Genomic DNA, 19,704 nt, shown 5'->3' on the forward strand with positions numbered 1-19,704 from the left:
CTTCTTTGGGGCTTTAAGGCTTGTTGGACAGGATTCAGAGACTAATAGGCAGTGTACTGCTTACTACTCAAAAGAGAAGACTGCAGCCTTGGGGAGGTTTCCTGACATGGGCATGGTGCAAGGGGAACCACGTGCCATTCTTCCACCAGCATCAGCTCATCTATTAGTTGGGCGCAAAAGTAATTACGGGTTTTGCCATTACTTTTAATTGTGGCAAAAACTACAATTACATTTGCACCAACCTAATAGAATGTAAGTTCCAGGAAAGTGGGATTTTCATCTGTTTTGCTTATTGCCTTATCCCTGGTACCTAGAACACTGCCTGGCACTTAGTAGGTGTCCAATAAATGTTTAAGGAAAGAAAAAGAAAAGAAAAAGGAAATTGATTGGTAGTTGGGTTTGGACATGCCTTTTAGGGAAAATTATATGGTCCCCTTTTGTTTTGTGTTTTCTCCTCCAACTATTTATTTGACTCCCTCCATCTCCTTTCGACCTCCTCGATCTTCCTGGTTGTTTTGTGCTTGTCTCTGAGTGTACTTTGGGTTTGTGGGGATTTGTACAAGTATTGCTTAATCCCACAAGGGAGTATGTTGACTGTTTTCCACAAAAAACAGTAACCTAGAAAGCTGGTGAGATTTCTGCGCAGTTACCAGCAGTTACCATGGTGCTCTGAACACGTGTGCTCAAAAAAATATTACTGATTTGACCCCACAATCACAGTACATGGCATTTCTCACACACTGATGAGACTCTTAAGAGGCATCTCTGTTCTGTGTTCAAACTGATGTATAGGGTACAAGTCTTCCATTTGTTCACTCCACATTTATGAGAAATAACCATCACAGTACCAGATTCTAGGCAGTAAACTAGAAGTTCCTCATCCTATCTGCTTCTCATTTGCATTTCCAACAAATGGAATACTTTGATAGAAAGTTGAATTGGAAACCATAGTCAAACATACAAAAGCGCATTCCCAACAATTTTTGAGACTCATAATGGAAAAATATATCCCAGATTTAACCAAGAGAGCTATAGTTCAATAATTGGCAGTAGAGTTGTCATTTCTCTTTTGAGTATTTTTAAAAGAGATTTTTAGAAAAAGTTTTTTACTGATGCTTAATTTGTTCTTCCTGTATAATCAACCCATAGTTATAAGCAAGCATTCCAAATTGCGCTATATTTCTTGCATAGGGTAAAACATTATGATTCTTAAAATGGAATACCTACTTTTTCTAGTCACACAATTGCTGAAAAGCTGCCTGCTGAAAAAGACTACATTTACCGTGAACTCTTACTACCAGACAAGGACTACAGTTTCTGATGAATAGGGCCTGAGAAGGCTGCCTGATTAAAAAACAACAATCACTGGGCAACATTTGTAGCAAAGGAAAATATAAGACTATGCTTTATCCAAGTTGCAGTGCCTTCAGTAAGATTTTTGTTCTTTTAAGACACACATACCACTAAAGGGCAGTTGTACTTACCATATTCTCTAGCCTTTGTTATTATTTTTTCTTAAAATTTGCACCTGACAATTAAAGACTAATAGTCCTTGGTTTAAGTCTGCTGCACAGAAGGAATCTTTTAAAAATGTAAATGATCTATTAGTCATATTTCTAAAAGGGGAACTTTGAATTAATCATCTTCAAACATTTCTGCCAAGATAAAGGTCACCACACAATTACTGTCCGCACCCACCGGCCACAGAAGGATAGAAGGAGAATGATGCTCCTGGATCTCACACTAGAGCATTCAAGATGCAGGCAGCCTCAAGCAGCACACTTGCTTTCCACATAAGGAACTGGCGGCCAGGGGAAACGACAGGCCAAGGTCACAGTTGGGAATCCAGGTCCTAAGTTGGGTGCCCTTGCCACTCAATGGGACTGTTCCTGTGGCTGCTATGATAAATTACCATAAATCAGGTGACTTAAAACAACAGAAATTTATCCTCTTTCCATTCTGGAAACCAGAAGGCTGAGATCACAGTCTGGGCAGAGCCATACTTCCCCTGAAGGCTCTAAGGGAGGACTTTTCGCTTGCTTTTTCATGCAGGTGTTCCTTGGCTTGTGGCTACCTCACTTTAATCTCTGCCTCTGTCCATCTTCACATACCCTTCTCTCTTTGCTGTGTCTCTTCTCTTAGTGTCTTTTTTTTTTTTTTTTTTTGAGACGGAGTCTCGCCCTGTTGCCCAGGCTGGAGTGCAGTGGTGTAATCTCAGCTCACTGCAACCTCTACCTCTCAGGTTCAAATGATTCTCCTCCCCCAGTCTCCCAAGTAGCTGGGACTACAGGCGTGCACCGCCATGCCCAGCTAATTTTTTGTATTTTCAGTAGAGACAGGATCTCACCATCTTGGCCGCTGATCTCGAACTCCTGACTTCAGGTGATCTGCCCGCCTCGGCCTCCCAAAGTGCTGGGATTACAGGCATGAGCCACTGAGCTTGGCCTCTTAAGTGTCTTTTATAAGGACGTTTGTCATTGGAGTTAGGGCCCACTCAGACAATCCAGAATAATCTCATCTCTAGATCCTTAATTTAATCATATCTGCTAAGACCCTTTTTACAAATAAGGCCATATGCACATGTTCCAGAGGTTCGGATGTGGACATACCATTTTTGGGGGGTCACCATTCAAACCATTCTACCCCATTCTTTTTCCTAAAGTAGTAAGCATCATCACACCATTTTTAAAATTTTGTTGTGCTTTAAAATAGTTGGTAGTCTCTTTTTCTCTTCTTCCCATTTACGAGTCTTTTTGGAGTCAGACCTGCATAATTGAATTTCTAATTCGGGCTCTGTCATTCACTACAACAGTGCAACCTTAGGTAAGTTCCTTATGCATCCCTCTAAGCTTCAGTTTCCTCTGGTCTAAAATGAGAACAGTAATTTCCACTACATAGGGTGCTTGTGAGAATCAATATGATAATGCATGTAAAGCACTTAACAAAGTGTCTAAGAAGAATCAGTTCTTAGTAAATGCCAGCTGATTTTAAATTAGAATAACATTCACCAAGATCAGTCTATTGCTTACAAAATGTAGACATTTGAGGTCTTCTGGGGGACCCATTTCCAGCAGCCAGAGACATTTCTGGCACCAGCACGTGAGAGCCGCCTCATTGTTGAGTGCTGGCGCATGGGCGCACGGCCTGCTCAGCAGTGGGGTGGGGGGAATTCCCGGGATGCTCTGAATTGTTGCGTTCTCAGCCTACGCCATGGACCTTCAGATCTTCAGCAGAGCATAGAATAAGGAGACGTTCTGGTACCAGAAGGGAGACAAGATTATTCCAGCAGCCATGGGACTAGTCCCTTCGGATCTGACCAGCTTGGGGCAACGCAACTCAGGGTTAGTGAAAGAGTGACTGTATTGGGGTTTCTACATGGTGGGTGGGGGTGGGGAAAGCCAGTGGAGGAGTGTCCTGCCCTAGAGAGCTGCAAAGTCTGGGTCAGACACCCAGTTATACCTCGGGGTTCCAAAGCTTGTCCTGAAGCAAAGAATAGCCAAGCATAAAACAACAACACCAAAAAGCATTTATCAAGGATATTTGTTTACTTGTGTTTTTCTAAATAATTAAAGGGTGGCATGGAGTTATACTGTACTTAAACGGTGACAATGGGTTGCCAGCCACACCCCAAATAGTTTGCATTTATTATTAGTTTATTCACCAGCTTAGTCCTCCTGGGAGGAAATCCAGTCTCTAAAAATATCCTCCCCTGTCCTCTTCACACTGGGCACCCCTACCCTACACAGACACCACTTTGTTTTGGGGAGGGGGATGAGAATTCTGAATTCACTACAATGATTGCTTCCAGTGGATGATCAATCCAGAATTGGAGACATTAATCCTGCATGAATGCCACGTTTATTCAAAAACAACCCTAATATTTAAAACAGCCAAAAAGAAGATACCAGCTTGGATCACACTCCACCCACCATGAGACCTAAATTCAAAGTCACGCTGAACTCAATACAGCTATATGAGTTAATTTCATTCATCCCACGATCTGAGCAACCCCAGCTGGCACAGACCCGGGTCTTTTCTAGAGTGCCCAGAAATCCAGTCCACTGCCAGGCATGGACTCTACATCGAGGCACATTTTCCGCACCAATCCATGTCTCTTCATGTTACTGGTGCAGGTGCTCTGATTGCTTTCCTAGGTCTCTGAATGGCTACAGTGGTGCTTCTTGATATTTTTATTAACTCATGCTGTCTTTTGATGAACAAAATATATTTCATGCCACAGAAATTTTGTTATGCCCTTCCAGGGGCATATTCACCTTTCCAGAATTAGCATTCGTGGATTTTGAACACCAAGGCAAAAAGTCAAGGTCATGGATCAAGCCATTCATAAGCCGGTTGTCTTCTCCCTGCTCCCTATGTGCAAATTCAACTCCAAATTTGACCTTTGTGCCCCCAATGGATGCACGATGTCAGAAGGTATCCCGGACAAGAGCAAAATGGATAGGGGTAACGCAACCAACCACTTTTAATTGGGGGAGGGTGAGCACTCAAACTGTATTCTGCTTTTGTATATGCATACAATTATTCATTTATGTTCCAGAATGGAAAAACAAATGCCTTTGAGGACTGTCAGTATTTTGATCTATAGGTTGACATGTCTATTTATTCAACAAGTTTATCTGAATACTTGTTCTATGTCAGATTCCATGCTAACTGATTAGATTCTGTGATTTATAAGATCCAGTATGAATCTTCAATGTGTTTATTATAAAGAGACAAGGTAGGAGTAGAAAAGGGAGGGGAAGAGAGAGAATTGTCCCTCCCTGAGTGGGTCAGAAAAGATTTATGGAGGAGGAATGTCTAAGCTAGAATTTAAAGATGAATACAAGTTTTTCAGGCAGACAAAGTACAGCTAGGCAGGCAGATGGGAACTACCTGAGCCAAGGCATGGAGGCGTGAAGTGCACAGCGTGTTTAAAGAACAGTACACAGCTAGCTATTCTTGGAGTACACATTCTGCAGGAGTTTGTGTAGGGAAATGGCAATGATCAATCACTCTGAGTATATGTGGGTTGGGTTATTGTTCCATTTACTTAACAAGTGTTTATTAAGCCCTTACTAAACAGAGGAATTCAGACCAGGTGCTGGACCTTAGGGTGATAAGGGAAAGAAGACATGAATCTACAAAGCATAAGACACTTTTCTTGAGAGAATATTCATTCATGTTCATCAGCAACAATGGATTAAGTTCTAAATTAGCACCTACCAACACAACCGATTATAAGACATGTTTTTTTTACTTAAGGAGTGTCTAATGGAAAAGACACATAAATAAAACATGATATTATAATATATTCAATAATCAGTCTAATAGCATTTACTGGCTGCTTACCAAGTTCTGGACACTGATCTAAGTGCTTTGTATTAATTTAGCCCATCCTCACACAATATTATTATTGTCTGCATTTCCCAAATGGCAAAGTAAGGACCAGAGAGGTTACTTAAGTCGTTCAACCAAGGGTCACACTACTGAGATTAAAATCCATGAAATTTGACCCCACATTCTTAACCACCACTCCAGAGAACTATAGAAACATGGAACAGAAACATATAAGCCATCTAAGAAGGGGTCAGGGAAGACAAATCCTTCTACCCCAATAGTAGTTACATGCTTTCTGAGGTCTCCGGGAAATAGAAAAGCAGTTTATAGAATCTTGGGAAACTACCAAATGTAATGATACTAGAGTGTATAACATCTAGAGTTCAAGCTCAAAAGAGTCCATTTTTTCCCAAGAGTTCCCCTAGATTATAGTTCTTATTCAAATGATTGTAATTTTTTCAATCCCTGCCATCTTTAAATGCTAAAATCCCATTATGTGCCTTTTAGATTTTTATCAAGAGAACTATACAGTTGATGGGGAAGCTTCTGACATTTCTCTTCAGGGGTCTTCTTTTTCTGAGCTCTCAGCATTTTGTGTTATATAATACCTTCCGAAGACTGTTATAAAACTTCCTGGCTGGATTTGTACACTGCTAATTGATTATGTGTCAATCCCAATGTCTTGCATGCAATATGATGAAGGTAGAATTATGTTTCTCATTCAAATTATTTTAACTTTCTCAACTCCCACCTAATTCAGTTCCCTCCATCCTTATAATTATCACGGACATTGAGTTGGCAAACAAAAAAGGAAAGTTGTAAGAAGTCGTAGTCCTAATGATCTTCTTATAAAACCAAATCATAAAGTAGAGAAAAAGTCAAACAGGAGTGTAGAATGCTGAAAGATGACCTCATCCTTGCAGGACGAATCCAGTATGAGAGATCTGTGTCAGTAAGGATAGCATTTGCCTGGATGTCACAGAACCCAACTAGAATGACCTAGGTAAGGAAAGGGTGGGTTTTTGGTAACATAACCACATCCCAGGCACCTGTTTTTCTATTCTGTTATTGTCTTTGCAAGAGTTACGGTATACGTTCAGGTTTCAAGATCTATTCCGGACAGCAAGAAGGCAAAGGACAGGGGGTAAACAGAAGAAGCTAGCTGAGTCTGTCCCCTTTGAAAAACTTTTTCTAGTAGTCACATGCTTGAGCCTCCATTTAAATCTCATTGGCCAGGTTTGGGTCACATGGCCTTCACTAGCTGCAAGAGAGTCAGAGCAGGTCAGCCTATGACCTCAGCACATACCATCCCAGACAAAGCAGGGTTTTAATAGCAAGAAAAGGAAAGAGCATGCACATTGGGTTGGCACATTATCTATTATTACAGTAACAGGGATGACCACATTCTCCTAAAGTTTCCTAATTAAAAAAAAGTAATAGAAGAGCAGAGAAAAGGCAGGTGGAACAGATTACAAAACCCCAGGGAATATAGACAATTGAATAAAGCTGAGCCCAGTGTTACTTAAGTACTTCCCCTTTGTGCTCCTTAACAGAGATAATCCATAGGCCTGAATCTCATAGTATGAGTAGGAGTTAGACAGACTTGGGGAAGGCAGGGAAGGAATAAAACATTCCCAACCAAAGCACCAAGCTGGGAAACACCATTTTGTATGGGGAATTACAATGCATTCCCTATTTCCAGAGATCTAATAGCAAAGTGAGGAATATCAGGCAGGTAAATGGAGCCAGATCATGGAAAGCTTGTGTGTGTGCTTTAAAAATGTGTTTATCTGGTGTAAGATGAGAATTTCCTGAGGCGTCTTAAGCCAGGGAGGGATAGTTCAGACTTAGATTTTAGATAACTCACCTTTAGATAAGTCATCTAGTGACTGTGTATAGGATGGAATCAAGGAGATAAAAAGAAAGGTGGAGAAACAAGGTAAGAAGTGACCATGTTACAATAATCAGAAGATGTTGAGGCCCTGATCTGGTGGAGACACAGAGGAGTGCATAAATCTGAATTATTTCCTTTGAGTATCATGGAAGACTTCATGGAGGAAGCAGCCTTTTATAACTGAAAATGAACTTCCTTTTGTGTCTACAATGTGTATCTGAACAGTCTGAGGCATTCTTACTTCATATATTTTGCAGAAAATTATGGAATATAAGTTGACCACTAATTATAAATTCCTAAACAACTTGTTCTACTATTCATAAGTAAAATGATTTGAAAAAGATTTTGCCAAAGGCTGAAAATGTGAAATAATACTCAAAACCTAAAGGTAGGAAAGGCCTATATCAAGTTACTTATAACCTCAAAATTAATTGTTCTCTAATTGTGGTGAGTATCCAGGGAGCTGGGTAAAAATACAGATACAGAGGCCCACTTCAGATCTACTAAATCAGAATCTCCACGGTGGGACTTGGGGATAGGTATTTATAATTAATTCCACAGGATATGCTAATATACACCGGTTTTCATCAGCAGCATGAGGAACCTAACAGGGCATGATACACTCCAACATTAGACATATTGACAAGAAAGAGGGCATGGGATCCAAGAATGCGCAATTAAGAGGCAAGAGACGAAAGTGCAGGCAGAAAGGCTGTCACTCATATAGAAGGTCAGAAGCACGGAACTTGGCTGCAGAGCCTGGTAGGACCTGAGCAGCAGCTAGGTAGGAAAATGGAAAGAGTGGAGGAAGGACTGGGATAGGGAGACTAACAGGGATCCAAGCACTGCCACTTTGCGGGTGGGAGAGTGCTAGATGGCAATAGACAAAATCATAGCATCCAAAAGGGTGTGACAAACCTGGGCTCTCCACTTTCCAGGCAATTCACAGCTATGCCTTTGTTGGTAAATCAAGACAAATTTCTTTCTATGTAAAGTAGCATATATATGCTATTTGTTGGTGAAAATATAAAGATTACATTGGTCAATAAACAGAAGAAATTGCATCTCTGTCCCTTAGAATAGACCAAAGAAATATCTGAATAGTTCTGATGAGATAACTGTGAGCCCCTATAATTCCATGTTATTAGGAAGGTCCCCAGCATGACAGACCCCTTACCAGCCTGACCAGTTTTGCTCCTTGGAGATCGCTGAGCAAATGCCTGGTGGCTTTGGCACTGTTCCCCACTATGTCTGTGACATCACCCATTAATTTTGTGAACATCCTACAGACACATTTCATGAAATGGGCCAGGGGAAAGGAGAAGGGCAGGGGAAAGGAGCAGGTAGATAGTCCAGTGTGATGAATTTTTCTAACAATATTTCTCATTTTTCTCTGGGAAAAATAAAAGTAGCTGACTTTAAACAACCAGCTTCAGATGATTAGGGGTACCATGATCACCCCCATGGATCCTGCCGCCTTCTGAGGCAGTTTGCATAATTTGCAAAGACTTCTGTGTTTGAAGTCTTTTTCCTAATATCCTTCCGAGTCAGAACAAGCAGGGTGCATTTGTGTTGACATGTCTAGGTGAGCTCTTCTGCTTGGGATTAGTCAAAACCATAAATGGCAAGTAAGGCTCGAAGAGGTGGTGAGTAGATGTGTGGGGCGTTTGTGTCATCACAGCCCTGCCATGCCTCCCAGTCCTTCCTAACGGAGCGGCAGCAGGCAGCTCGCAGCCATTCTGCATGAACAGAGGTGGTCTGAACTACGAACCTGCCTAACTCAGCTCTAAGATCTCTCCTTGCATCTTTTAAAAAAAATATTTTAATTCAGGGAGTACATGTGCATATTTGTTCCATGGGTATATTGCATCATGGAGATCAGGCTTCTAGTATACCCATAATCCAAATATTGAATTTTGTACCCAGTAGTTAATTCTGCAACACTTACTTCCCTCCCACCTCACCCCTCCCCACTTTTGGAGTCTATTGTTTCCATCTTTATGTCCATAGGTACCCATTGTATAGTGCCTACTTCTAAGTGAGAGCATGTGATATTTGATTTTTTGTATCTGGATCAGTTCACATAGGATAATGGCCTCCAGCTCCATCCATTTTGCTGCAAAGGAAATAAATAATTTCATGTTTTGTTTTGTTTTGTTTCGTTTTTGGTTTTTTAGACGGAGTTTCACTCTTGTTGCCCAGGCTAGAGTGCAATGGCGCGATCTTGGCTCACTGCAACCTCTGCCTCCCAGGTTCAAGCAATTCTCCTGCCTCAGCCTCCCAAGTAGATGGGATTACAGGCATACACCACCACGCCCAGCTAATTTTGTATTTTTTTTAGTGGAGACGGGTTTTCACCATGTTGGTCAGGCTGGTCTTGAACTCCTGACCTCAGGTGATCTGCCCACCTCAGCCTCCCAAAGTGCTTGGATTACAGGCATGAGCCACTGCACCTGGCTGATTTCATGCTTTTTTATGGCTGCATGGTATTCTATGTGGGGGGGGGGTGTGTGTATATATATATATATATACACACACACACACACACATCACATTCCATGGTGTACACACACACACATTTTCTTTATCTAATCAACCATTGATAGACACTTAAGTCAGTTCCATGGCTTTGCTATGGGGAATAGTGCTGCAATAAATATATGTGTACAGGTGTCTTTTTTATACAATGATTTCTTTTCCTTTGGGTAGATAGTCAGTAGTGGGATTGTTGGGTTGAATGGTAGTTCTATTTTTAGTTCTTTGAAATGTCTCCATACTGTTTTCCCTTGCGGTTGAACTAATTCACATTCCCCCCAATGGTGTATAAGCATCCCTTTTCTCCACAACCATGCCAACATCTGTTGTTTTTCACTTTTTAGTAATAGCCATTCTGAGTGGTGTAAGATGATATTTCGGCGTGGTTTTCCTTTTGTCTCTTGAGCACAGGTTCTACGAGCACAGGCGGAGTTCTGTGGTGCTGAACTTACCTGGACTTGAGGTGTTCCCTGGGGACCTTCTGGTGTCAGATGGAGCTGCTGATTACCTATGCCACCCACTTCTGCTGCTGAATTCAGGTTCTGTTCATTCAGTATACTTTCATTCCATGCCCGCTGTGGAACAGATATTGCCATAACCAGGGGGAATTTTCAAAATATTGAATAATTAGTAGAATAGATGCACTGACCAGTTAGAATCAGCCTCACCAATGACAACAGGCACCAGCTGTTACTGGAATTACTGGAACCAGCTGAGTACCAGTCTTGGTGTTGGGCATTCCATTTACAGAGATGAATAAGGTGTGACTCTTCCCTTAAAATGTCTTCCGGTCAAATGTCTTATCCCAGGTCCAAGACCTGAGACAGGTGTAGCATCTTAGATCAGAGTGCCCTCTCCAGGCTGGTGAGTAGCTTCCCCATTATCGCTGTCATGTTCCTCTCCCACCCCACTCCTGGGCTTCAGCCTCACACTGGTATCTTCCAACCAGGGTGGTACCATGGGGAGGCGGAGGTGGCGGTGGCAGATGAGTGTCGGATAGAGAGGCAGCTTTAGGCATAAAGCTGCATCTTCATCTCGTTTGTGAAATAAAAGAACAATTAGGATCTTCAGGGTGTTTTCTTCAAGATTCTTGGGATAGGTAAATCAAAGCCTTTGAGAGCTAAGAGGAGACTTAAGGATTATCCATGCTGTTGGTTTTTTTTATTTTATTTTATTTTTTTTTTTTAATTTATTTATTATTATTATACTTTAAGTTGTAGGGTACATGTGCATAACGTGCACGTTTGTTACATATGTATACTTGTGCCATGTTGGTGTGCTGCACCCATCAACTCGTCAGCACCCATCAACTCGTCATTTACATCAGGTATAACTCCCAATGCAATCCCTCCCCCCTCCCCCCTCCCCCCTCCCCATGATAGGCCCCGGTGTGTGATGTTCCCCTTCCTGAGTCCAAGTGATCTCATTGTTCAGTTCCCACCTATGAGTGAGAACATGCGGTGTTTGGTTTTCTGTTCTTGTGATAGTTTGCTAAGAATGATGGTTTCCAGCTGCATCCATGTCCCTACAAAGGACACAAACTCATCCTTTTTGATGGCTGCATAGTATTCCATGGTGTATATGTGCCACATTTTCTTAATCCAATCTGTCACTGATGGACATTTAGGTTGATTCCAAGTCTTTGCTATTGTGAATAGTGCTGCAATAAACATACGTGTGCATGTGTCTCTATAGCAGCATAACTTATAATCCTTTGGGTATATACCCAGTAATGGGATGGCTGGGTCATATGGTACATCTAGTTCTAGATCCTTCAGGAATCGCCATACTGTTTTCCATAATGGTTGAACTAGTTTACAATCCCACCAACAGTGTAAAAGTGTTCCTATTTCTCCACATCCTCTCCAGCACCTGTTGTTTCCTGACTTTTTAATGATCGCCATTCTAACTGGTGTGAGATGGTATCTCATTGTGGTTTTGATTTGCATTTCTCTGATGGCCAGTGATGATGAGCATTTTTTCATGTGTCTGTTGGCTGTATGAATGTCTTCTTTTGAGAAATGTCTGTTCATATCCTTTGCCCACTTTATGATGGGGTTGTTTGTTTTTTTCTTGTAAATTTGTTTGAGTTCTTTGTAGGTTCTGGATATTAGCCCTTTGTCAGATGAGTAGATTGCAAAAATTTTCTCCCATTCTGTAGGTTGTCTGTTTATTCTGATGGTAGTTTCTTTTGCTGTGCAGAAGCTCTTTAGTTTAATGAGATCCCATTTGTCAATTTTGGCTTTTGCTGCCGTTGCTTTTGGTGTTTTAGACATGAAGTCTTTGCCCATGCCTATGTCCTGAATGGTACTACCTAGGTTTTCCTCTAGGATTTTTATGGTATTAGGTCTAACATTTAAGTCTCTAATCCATCTTGAATTAATTTTCGTATAAGGAGTAAGGAAAGGATCCAGTTTCAGCTTTCTACTTATGGCTAGCCAATTTTCCCAGCACCATTTATTAAATAGGGAATCCTTTCCCCATTTCTTGTTTCTCTCAGGTTTGTCAAAGATCAGATGGCTGTAGATGTGTGGTATTATTTCTGAGGACTCTGTTCTGTTCCATTGGTCTATATCTCTGTTTTGGTACCAGTACCATGCTGTTTTGGTTACTGTAGCCTTGTAGTATAGTTTGAAGTCAGGTAGCGTGATGCCTCCAGCTTTGTTCTTTTGACTTAGGATTGTCTTGGAGATGCGGGCTCTTTTTTGGTTCCATATGAACTTTAAAGCAGTTTTTTCCAATTCTGTGAAGAAACTCATTGGTAGCTTGATGGGGATGGCATTGAATCTATAAATTACCTTGGGCAGTATGGCCATTTTCACGATATTGATTCTTCCTATCCATGAGCATGGTATGTTCTTCCATTTGTTTGTGTCCTCTTTGATTTCACTGAGCAGTGGTTTGTAGTTCTCGTTCAAGAGGTCTTTTACATCCCTTGTAAGTTGGATTCCTAGGTATTTTATTCTCTTTGAAGCAATTGGGAATGGAAGTTCATTCCTGATTTGGCTCTCTGTTTGTCTGTTACTGGTGTATAAGAATGCTTGTGATTTTTGCACATTAATTTTGTATCCTGAGACTTTGCTGAAGTTGCTTATCAGCTTAAGGAGATTTTGGGCTGAGACAATGGGGTTTTCTAAATATACAATCATGTCATCTGCAAACAGGGACAATATGACTTCTTCTTTTCCTAAGTGAATACCCTTGATTTCTTTCTCTTGCCTAATTGCCCTAGCCAGAACTTCCAACACTATGTTGAATAGGAGTGGTGAGAGAGGGCATCCCTGTCTTGTGCCAGTTTTCAAAGGGAATTTTTCCAGTTTTTGCCCATTCAGTATGATATTAGCTGTGGGTTTGTCATAAATAGCTCTTATTATTTTGAGGTACGTTCCATCAATACCGAATTTATTGAGCGTTTTTAGCATGAAGGGCTGTTGAATTTTGTCAAAAGCCTTTTCTGCATCTATTGAGATAATCATGTGGTTCTTGTCTTTGGTTCTGTTTATATGCTGGATTATGTTTATTGATTTGCGAATGTTGAACCAGCCTTGCATCCCAGGGATGAAGACTTGATCATGGTGGATAAGCTTTTTGATGTGTTGCTGAATCCGGTTTGCCAGTATTTTATTGAGGATTTTTGCATCGATGTTCATCAAGGATATTGGTCTAAAATTCTCTTTTTTTGTTGTGTCTCTGCCAGGCTTTGGTATCAGGATGATGTTGGCCTCATAAAATGAGTTAGGGAGGATTCCCTCTTTTTCTATTGATTGGAATAGTTTCAGAAGGAATGGTACCAACTCCTCTTTGTACCTCTGGTAGAATTCAGCTGTGAATCCATCTGGTCCTGGACTTTTTTTGGTTGGTAGGCTATTAATTATTGCCTCAATTTCAGAGCCTGCTATTGGTCTATTCAGGGATTCAACTTCTTCCTGGTTTAGTCTTGGAAGAGTGTAAGTGTCCAGGAAATTATCCATTTCTTCTAGATTTTCCAGTTTATTTGCATAGAGGTGTTTATAGTATTCTCTGATGGTAGTTTGTATTTCTGTGGGGTCGGTGGTGATATCCCCTTTATCATTTTTAATTGCGTCAATTTGATTCTTCTCTCTTTTCTTCTTTATTAGTCTTGCTAGTGGTCTGTCAATTTTGTTGATCTTTTCAAAAAACCAACTCCTGGATTCATTGATTTTTTGGAGAGTTTTTTGTGTCTCTATCTCCTTCAGTTCTGCTCTGATCTTAGTTATTTCTTGCCTTCTGCTAGCTTTCGAATGTGTTTGCTCTTGCTTCTCTAGTTCTTTTAATTGCGATGCTAGAGTGTCAATTTTAGATCTTTCCTGCTTTCTCTTGTGGGCATTTAGTGCTATAAATTTCCCTCTACACACTGCTTTAAATGTGTCCCAGAGATTCTGGTATGTTGTATCTTTGTTCTCATTGGTTTCAAAGAACATCTTTATTTCTGCCTTCATTTCGTTATGTACCCAGTAGTCATTCAGGAGCAGGTTGTTCAGTTTCCATGTAGTTGAGCAGTTTTGATTGAGTTTCTTAGTCCTGAGTTCTAGTTTGATTGCACTGTGGTCTGAGAGACAGTTTGTTATAATTTCTGTTCTTGTACATTTGCTGAGGAGTGCTTTACTTCCAATTACGTGGTCGATTTTGGAGTAAGTACGATGTGGTGCTGAGAAGAATGTATATTCTGTTGATTTGGGGTGGAGAGTTCTATAGATGTCTATTAGGTCTGCTTGCTGCAGAGATGAGTTCAATTCCTGGATATCCTTGTTAACTTTCTGTCTCGTTGATCTGTCTAATGTTGACAGTGGAGTGTTGAAGTCTCCCATTATTATTGTGTTGGAGTCTAAGTCTCTTTGTAAGTCTCTAAGGACTTGCTTTATGAATCTGGGTGCTCCTGTATTGGGTGCATATATATTTAGGATAGTTAGCTCTTCCTGTTGAATTGATCCCTTTACCATTATGTAATGGCCTTCTTTGTCTCTTTTGATCTTTGATGGTTTAAAGTCTGTTTTATCAGAGACTAGTATTGCAACCCCCGCTTTTTTTTGTTCTCCATTTGCTTGGTAAATCTTCCTCCATCCCTTTATTTTGAGCCTATGTATGTCTCTGCGTGTGAGATGGGTCTCCTGAATACAGCAGACTGATGGGTCTTGACTCTTTATCCAGTTTGCCAGTCTGTGTCTTTTAATTGGAGCATTTAGTCCATTTACATTTAAGGTTAAGATTGTTATGTGTGAACTTGATCCTGCCATTATGATATTAACTGGTTATTTTGCTCGTTAGTTGATGCAGTTTCTTCCTAGCATCAATGGTCTTTACATTTTGGCATGTTTTTGCAATGGCTGGTACCGGTTGTTCCTTTCCATGTTTAGTGCTTCCTTCAGGGTCTCTTGTAAGGCAGGCCTAGTGGTGACAAAATCTCTAAGCATTTGCTTATCTGTAAAGGATTTTATTTCTCCTTCACTTATGAAACTTAGTTTGGCTGGATATGAAATTCTGGGTTTAAAATTCTTTTCTTTAAGAATGTTGAATATTGGCCCCCACTCTCTTCTGGCTTGGAGAGTTTCTGCCGAGAGATCTGCTGTTAGTCTGATGGGCTTCCCTTTGTGGGTAACCCGACCTTTCTCTCTGGCTGCCCTTAAGATTTTTTCCTTCATTTCAACTTTGGTGAATCTGGCAATTATGTGTCTTGGAGTTGCTCTTCTCGAGGAGTATCTTTGTGGCGTTCTCTGTATTTCCTGGATTTGAATGTTGGCCTGCCCTACTAGGTTGGGGAAGTTCTCCTGGATGATATCCTGAAGAGTGTTTTCCAACTTGGTTCCATTTTCCCCCTCACTTTCAGGCACCCCAATCAGACGTAGATTTGGTCTTTTTACATAATCCCATACTTCTTGCAGGCTTTGTTCATTTCTTTTTCTTCTTTTTTCTTTTGGTTTCTCTTCTCGCTTCATTTCATTCATTTGATCCTCAATCGCAGATACTCTTTCTTCCAGTTGATCGAGTCGGTTACTGAAGCTTGTGCATTTGTCACGTATTTCTCGTGTCATGGTTTTCATCTCTTTCATTTCGTTTATGACCTTCTCTGCATTAATTACTCTAGCCATCAATTCTTCCACTTTTTTTTCAAGATTTTTAGTTTCTTTGCGCTGGGTACGTAATTCCTCCTTTAGCTCTGAGAAATTTGATGGACTGAAGCCTTCTTCTCTCATCTCGTCAAAGTCATTCTCCGTCCAGCTTTGATCCGTTGCTGGCGATGAGCTGCGCTCCTTTGCCGGGGGAGATGCGCTCTTATTTTTTGAATTTCCAGCTTTTCTGCCCTGCTTTTTCCCCATCTTTGTGGTTTTATCTGCCTCTGGTCTTTGATGATGGTGATGTACTGATGGGGTTTTGGTGTAGGTGTCCTTCCTGTTTGATAGTTTTCCTTCTAACAGTCAGGACCCTCAGCTGTAGGTCTGTTGGAGATTGCTTGAGGTCCACTCCAGACCCTGTTTGCCTGGGTATCAGCAGCAGAGGCTGCAGAAGATAGAATATTTCTGAACAGCGAGTGTACCTGTCTGATTCTTGCTTTGGAAGCTTCCTCTCAGGGGTGTACTCCACCCTGTGAGGTGTGGGGTGTCAGACTGCCCCTAGTGGGGGATGTCTCCCAGTTAGGCTACTCGGGGGTCAGGGACCCACTTGAGCAGGGAGTCTGTCCCTTCTCAGATCTCAACCTCCGTGTTGGGAGATCCACTGCTCTCTTCAAAGCTGTCAGACAGAGTCGTTTGCGTCTGCTGAGGTTTCGGCTGTGTTTGTTATTGTTTACTGTGCCCTGTCCTCAGAGGTGGAGTCTACAGAGACAGGCAGGTTTCCTTGAGCTGCTGTGAGCTCCACCCAGTTCGAGCTTCCCAGCAGCTTTGTTTACCTACTTAAGCCTCAGCAATGGCGGGCGCCCCTCCCCCAGCCTCGCTGCTGCCTTGCCGGTAGATCACAGACTGCTGTGCTAGCAATGAGGGAGGCTCCGTGGGCGTGGGACCCTCCCGGCCGGGTGTGGGATATGATCTCCTGGTGTGCCTGTTTGCTTAAAGCGCAGTATTGGGGTGGGAGTTACCCGATTTTCCAGGTGTTGTGTGTCTCAGTTCCCCTGGCTAGGAAAAGGGATTCCCTTCCCCCTTGCGCTTCCCAGGTGAGGCAATGCCTCGCCCTGCTTCAGCTCTCGCTGGTCGGGCTGCAGCAGCTGACCAGCACCGATCGTCCGGCACTCCCCAGTGAGATGAACCCAGTACCTCAGTTGAAAATGCAGAAATCACCGGTCTTCTGTGTCGCTCGCACTGGGAGTTGGAGACTGGAGCTGTTCCTATTCGGCCATCTTGCTCTGCCCCGGTTCTGCTGTTGGTTTTTAAACTGGTTTGGTTCTTTTTACAAAAGAATCCTTACTTGGAAATCCAATGTATAAAACAAATCCAGGTGAAGTTGCAATGCTTGCAGCTGGGATGAGCCCCAAAGACTCACCTCCAAGGCATCCCAGGAGCCTCGGACACCTGACAAAAGAGTTTGAAAACCAGCAGGTCATCCCTCATTCACATATGTGTGAGTGAGACCCAGAAAGGAGAAGTGGCCTAGTCATAGGGTCAACTAGTTTGTGCAGAGAAATGGAATCAAGGCTCCTGCCTGTGAGTCCGGTACCCTCTCTACCAGCCTGCATCTGTCATCATCTGTCATCTATTGTATGGGCAGCTGCAGTCTCCTGTATGTGAAGCCCAGGGCCACCAGTGAATAAATCATAACATGTTTACAGTTCTTTATTTTTACAGACTCTTTCACATCTACTTACTGTCTTATGTGATACAATAATCCAAGTGAACAAACCAAGAGGGGTTAAGTGATCTGCTTGAGGACATGCCCCTAGAAATCCAAGCTAGTTCTAAACACAATGTGGCCTTAACAGAGGTTAGTACATTTTAAGAGGCTTTAGAATGCTCTCAATTAGTTAACAACTAGAACAGTGGTTCCCAAAGGCTGTCCTGGACCAGCAGCTTTGCCCTCACCTGAGAAGTTGTTAGAAATGCAGATTCCAGGCTCCCCACCCCCAAGACCTTCTGAATCAGAGACTCTGGGGGTGGTGTCCAGCAGTCTGTTAGTCTGTTTTATTTGTTGTTGTGGTGGTGGTGGTGGTGGTTGTTTGAGACGGAGTCTCACTCTGTGACCACCACCACGCCTGGCTAATTTTTTTGTATTTTTAGTAGAGATGAGGTTTCAACATATTGGTCAGGCTGGTCTCGAACTCCTGACCTTAGGTAATCCATCCGCCTCGGCTTCCCAAGGTACTGGGATTACAGGCTCGAGCTACCGCGCCCAGCCAGCAGTCTTTTTTAACACGCTCTGCAGGTGATTCTGATGCCAGCTACAGTTTGAGAACCACATACTAAGGAACAAGGTCATCGCTGCTTCTACATCTCACTAGCTGTTATTTTTGTGTGTGCCTAGCATCATGGTAGATACCACACAGCATAAGATAAGCAGCATCCTCTCTATACCCCTCTGCCCTCTTCTCAGGAGTTTAGAATAGAGACCTCATGTTCCCAAGTCATGGGCTAACGCAGTGCTGCTCACGCTTTGCAGTGCATATGAGTCACCCGCAGATATAGTTGAAATCAAGATTCTGGTTTAGCAAAATTGTATATTTAAGACAGATAATGAAAGATTGTGGATTCAATAAAGACTCAAGAATCTTCTGAATACTCACAAAGCTTTCCCAAGGCTCCAAAGCTAGAAAAGCACAGGAGAGAAATTGGCCAAGGATCAGAGACCCCAATTATTGCAGTTCAAATTGGATATAGTAATTTACCACCAGGCAGGGGAGAGCTAAGTGTGGTGAAGCTGATTTGTGCCTAAGGGAGAGTCCACCTAACCTCCCTTTAATAAAGATCAATAACGTGGTCAAAATGAATGCGAGGATAATCTGTTGGGCAGGTGCCTCCCAAGGTTACAGTGGGAAGGTGCCTTAAGCACATCTTTGCAGTTAATGCTGCTCAGATCGTTGCTTCCTTTGATTGAATTATTACACACCGTCTCCTGGGGGATCTGATAGAAAGAGAGATGGACGTATAAGACATCCCTTTTGTCTACCGAATGGTCAGAACATGCCACCCACACCTAAGAGACAATTTTCAGCTTTTGCTAGGTAGCATTACAACTTTATGCAAACAGCATAAAATTCAAAAGGCTAGAACCCAATCGAATCTCTTTCCTTCCTGGTCTTCAAAAGAATGAGGGATTGAATAATGGCTTCTTTCTCAAGTCGAAGCAACTCCTAGTTGATGGCCAGAAGCAAGAAGCCCCAACATAAAAAGTGGTGATGTTTTAATGTTCTCTATTTTGGGAGTCTTCCTTTAACCACATCTGGGGATTATGAGTGAAGGCAGTTTCCAAGTCTCCCATTTGCTCAGGCTACTGAAGTTTGCATGTGGTGGGAGGGTTCTGGTAAGACAGTGTGAAAATGAAGGACCTCTCCTTTTAGCCCCAAAGTGCTCTGGTTCCCTGTCTTAAATAAATTACTCAACATCTTAGAGTATAGTTTACAGATTTCTCCTCAAGCGATGAGGAAAAGGAGTTTAAATAATACACCAGTAAAGAAACAGGACAATACCACCTTAAGGCAGCAACAGAACACCAACTTTTAGGTTGCAACATTGCTTCATTCACTCATCTGCAAAAATATAAATATTCATTTTGTGCATTCTCAAGAGAAAGATAATTAAAGCAGGATGAATTCTGTTTGGCTAATTTTCAAAAAGCAGGTTTTGTAAAGCACTGCAATGATCTGTCACTAGTAACTCTTAAGTACTTGTAATAATATATTGTCTTTAATTTCACCCAGAATCCAGAAAGCCAAGATGGCCTTTCTCCAAAAGAGGAGTGGTAAGTGTTGCAAATTGCCATTTTTGTTTTAATTAAGC

At 41.9% G+C, this 19,704-nt stretch overlaps 1 protein-coding gene across 4 annotated transcripts in view; it reads left to right on the plus strand.

Moving 5' to 3' along the window:
- Positions 1 to 19,704, plus strand: part of PLEKHG7 (pleckstrin homology and RhoGEF domain containing G7) — a 73,427-nt gene that overhangs the window by 15,519 nt on the left and 38,204 nt on the right. For 2 of the 4 annotated variants that reach the window (XM_005571858.5, XM_015431388.4), the window contains exons 1-3: positions 3,221 to 3,341; positions 10,178 to 10,305; positions 19,626 to 19,666. In XM_005571858.5, the coding sequence (XP_005571915.2) occupies positions 3,292 to 3,341; positions 10,178 to 10,305; positions 19,626 to 19,666 (219 nt within the window). In that variant the 5' untranslated portion in view covers positions 3,221 to 3,291. Of the gene's footprint in view, positions 1 to 3,220; positions 3,342 to 10,177; positions 10,306 to 19,625; positions 19,667 to 19,704 lie in introns of those variants that run through there. The other 2 variants (XM_005571855.5, XM_074007514.1) reach the window with 1 other exon arrangement.

The sequence above is a fragment of the Macaca fascicularis genome, chromosome 11 (genome assembly GCF_037993035.2).
Source record: "Macaca fascicularis isolate 582-1 chromosome 11, T2T-MFA8v1.1".
NCBI classification, from domain to species: domain Eukaryota; kingdom Metazoa; phylum Chordata; class Mammalia; order Primates; family Cercopithecidae; genus Macaca; species Macaca fascicularis.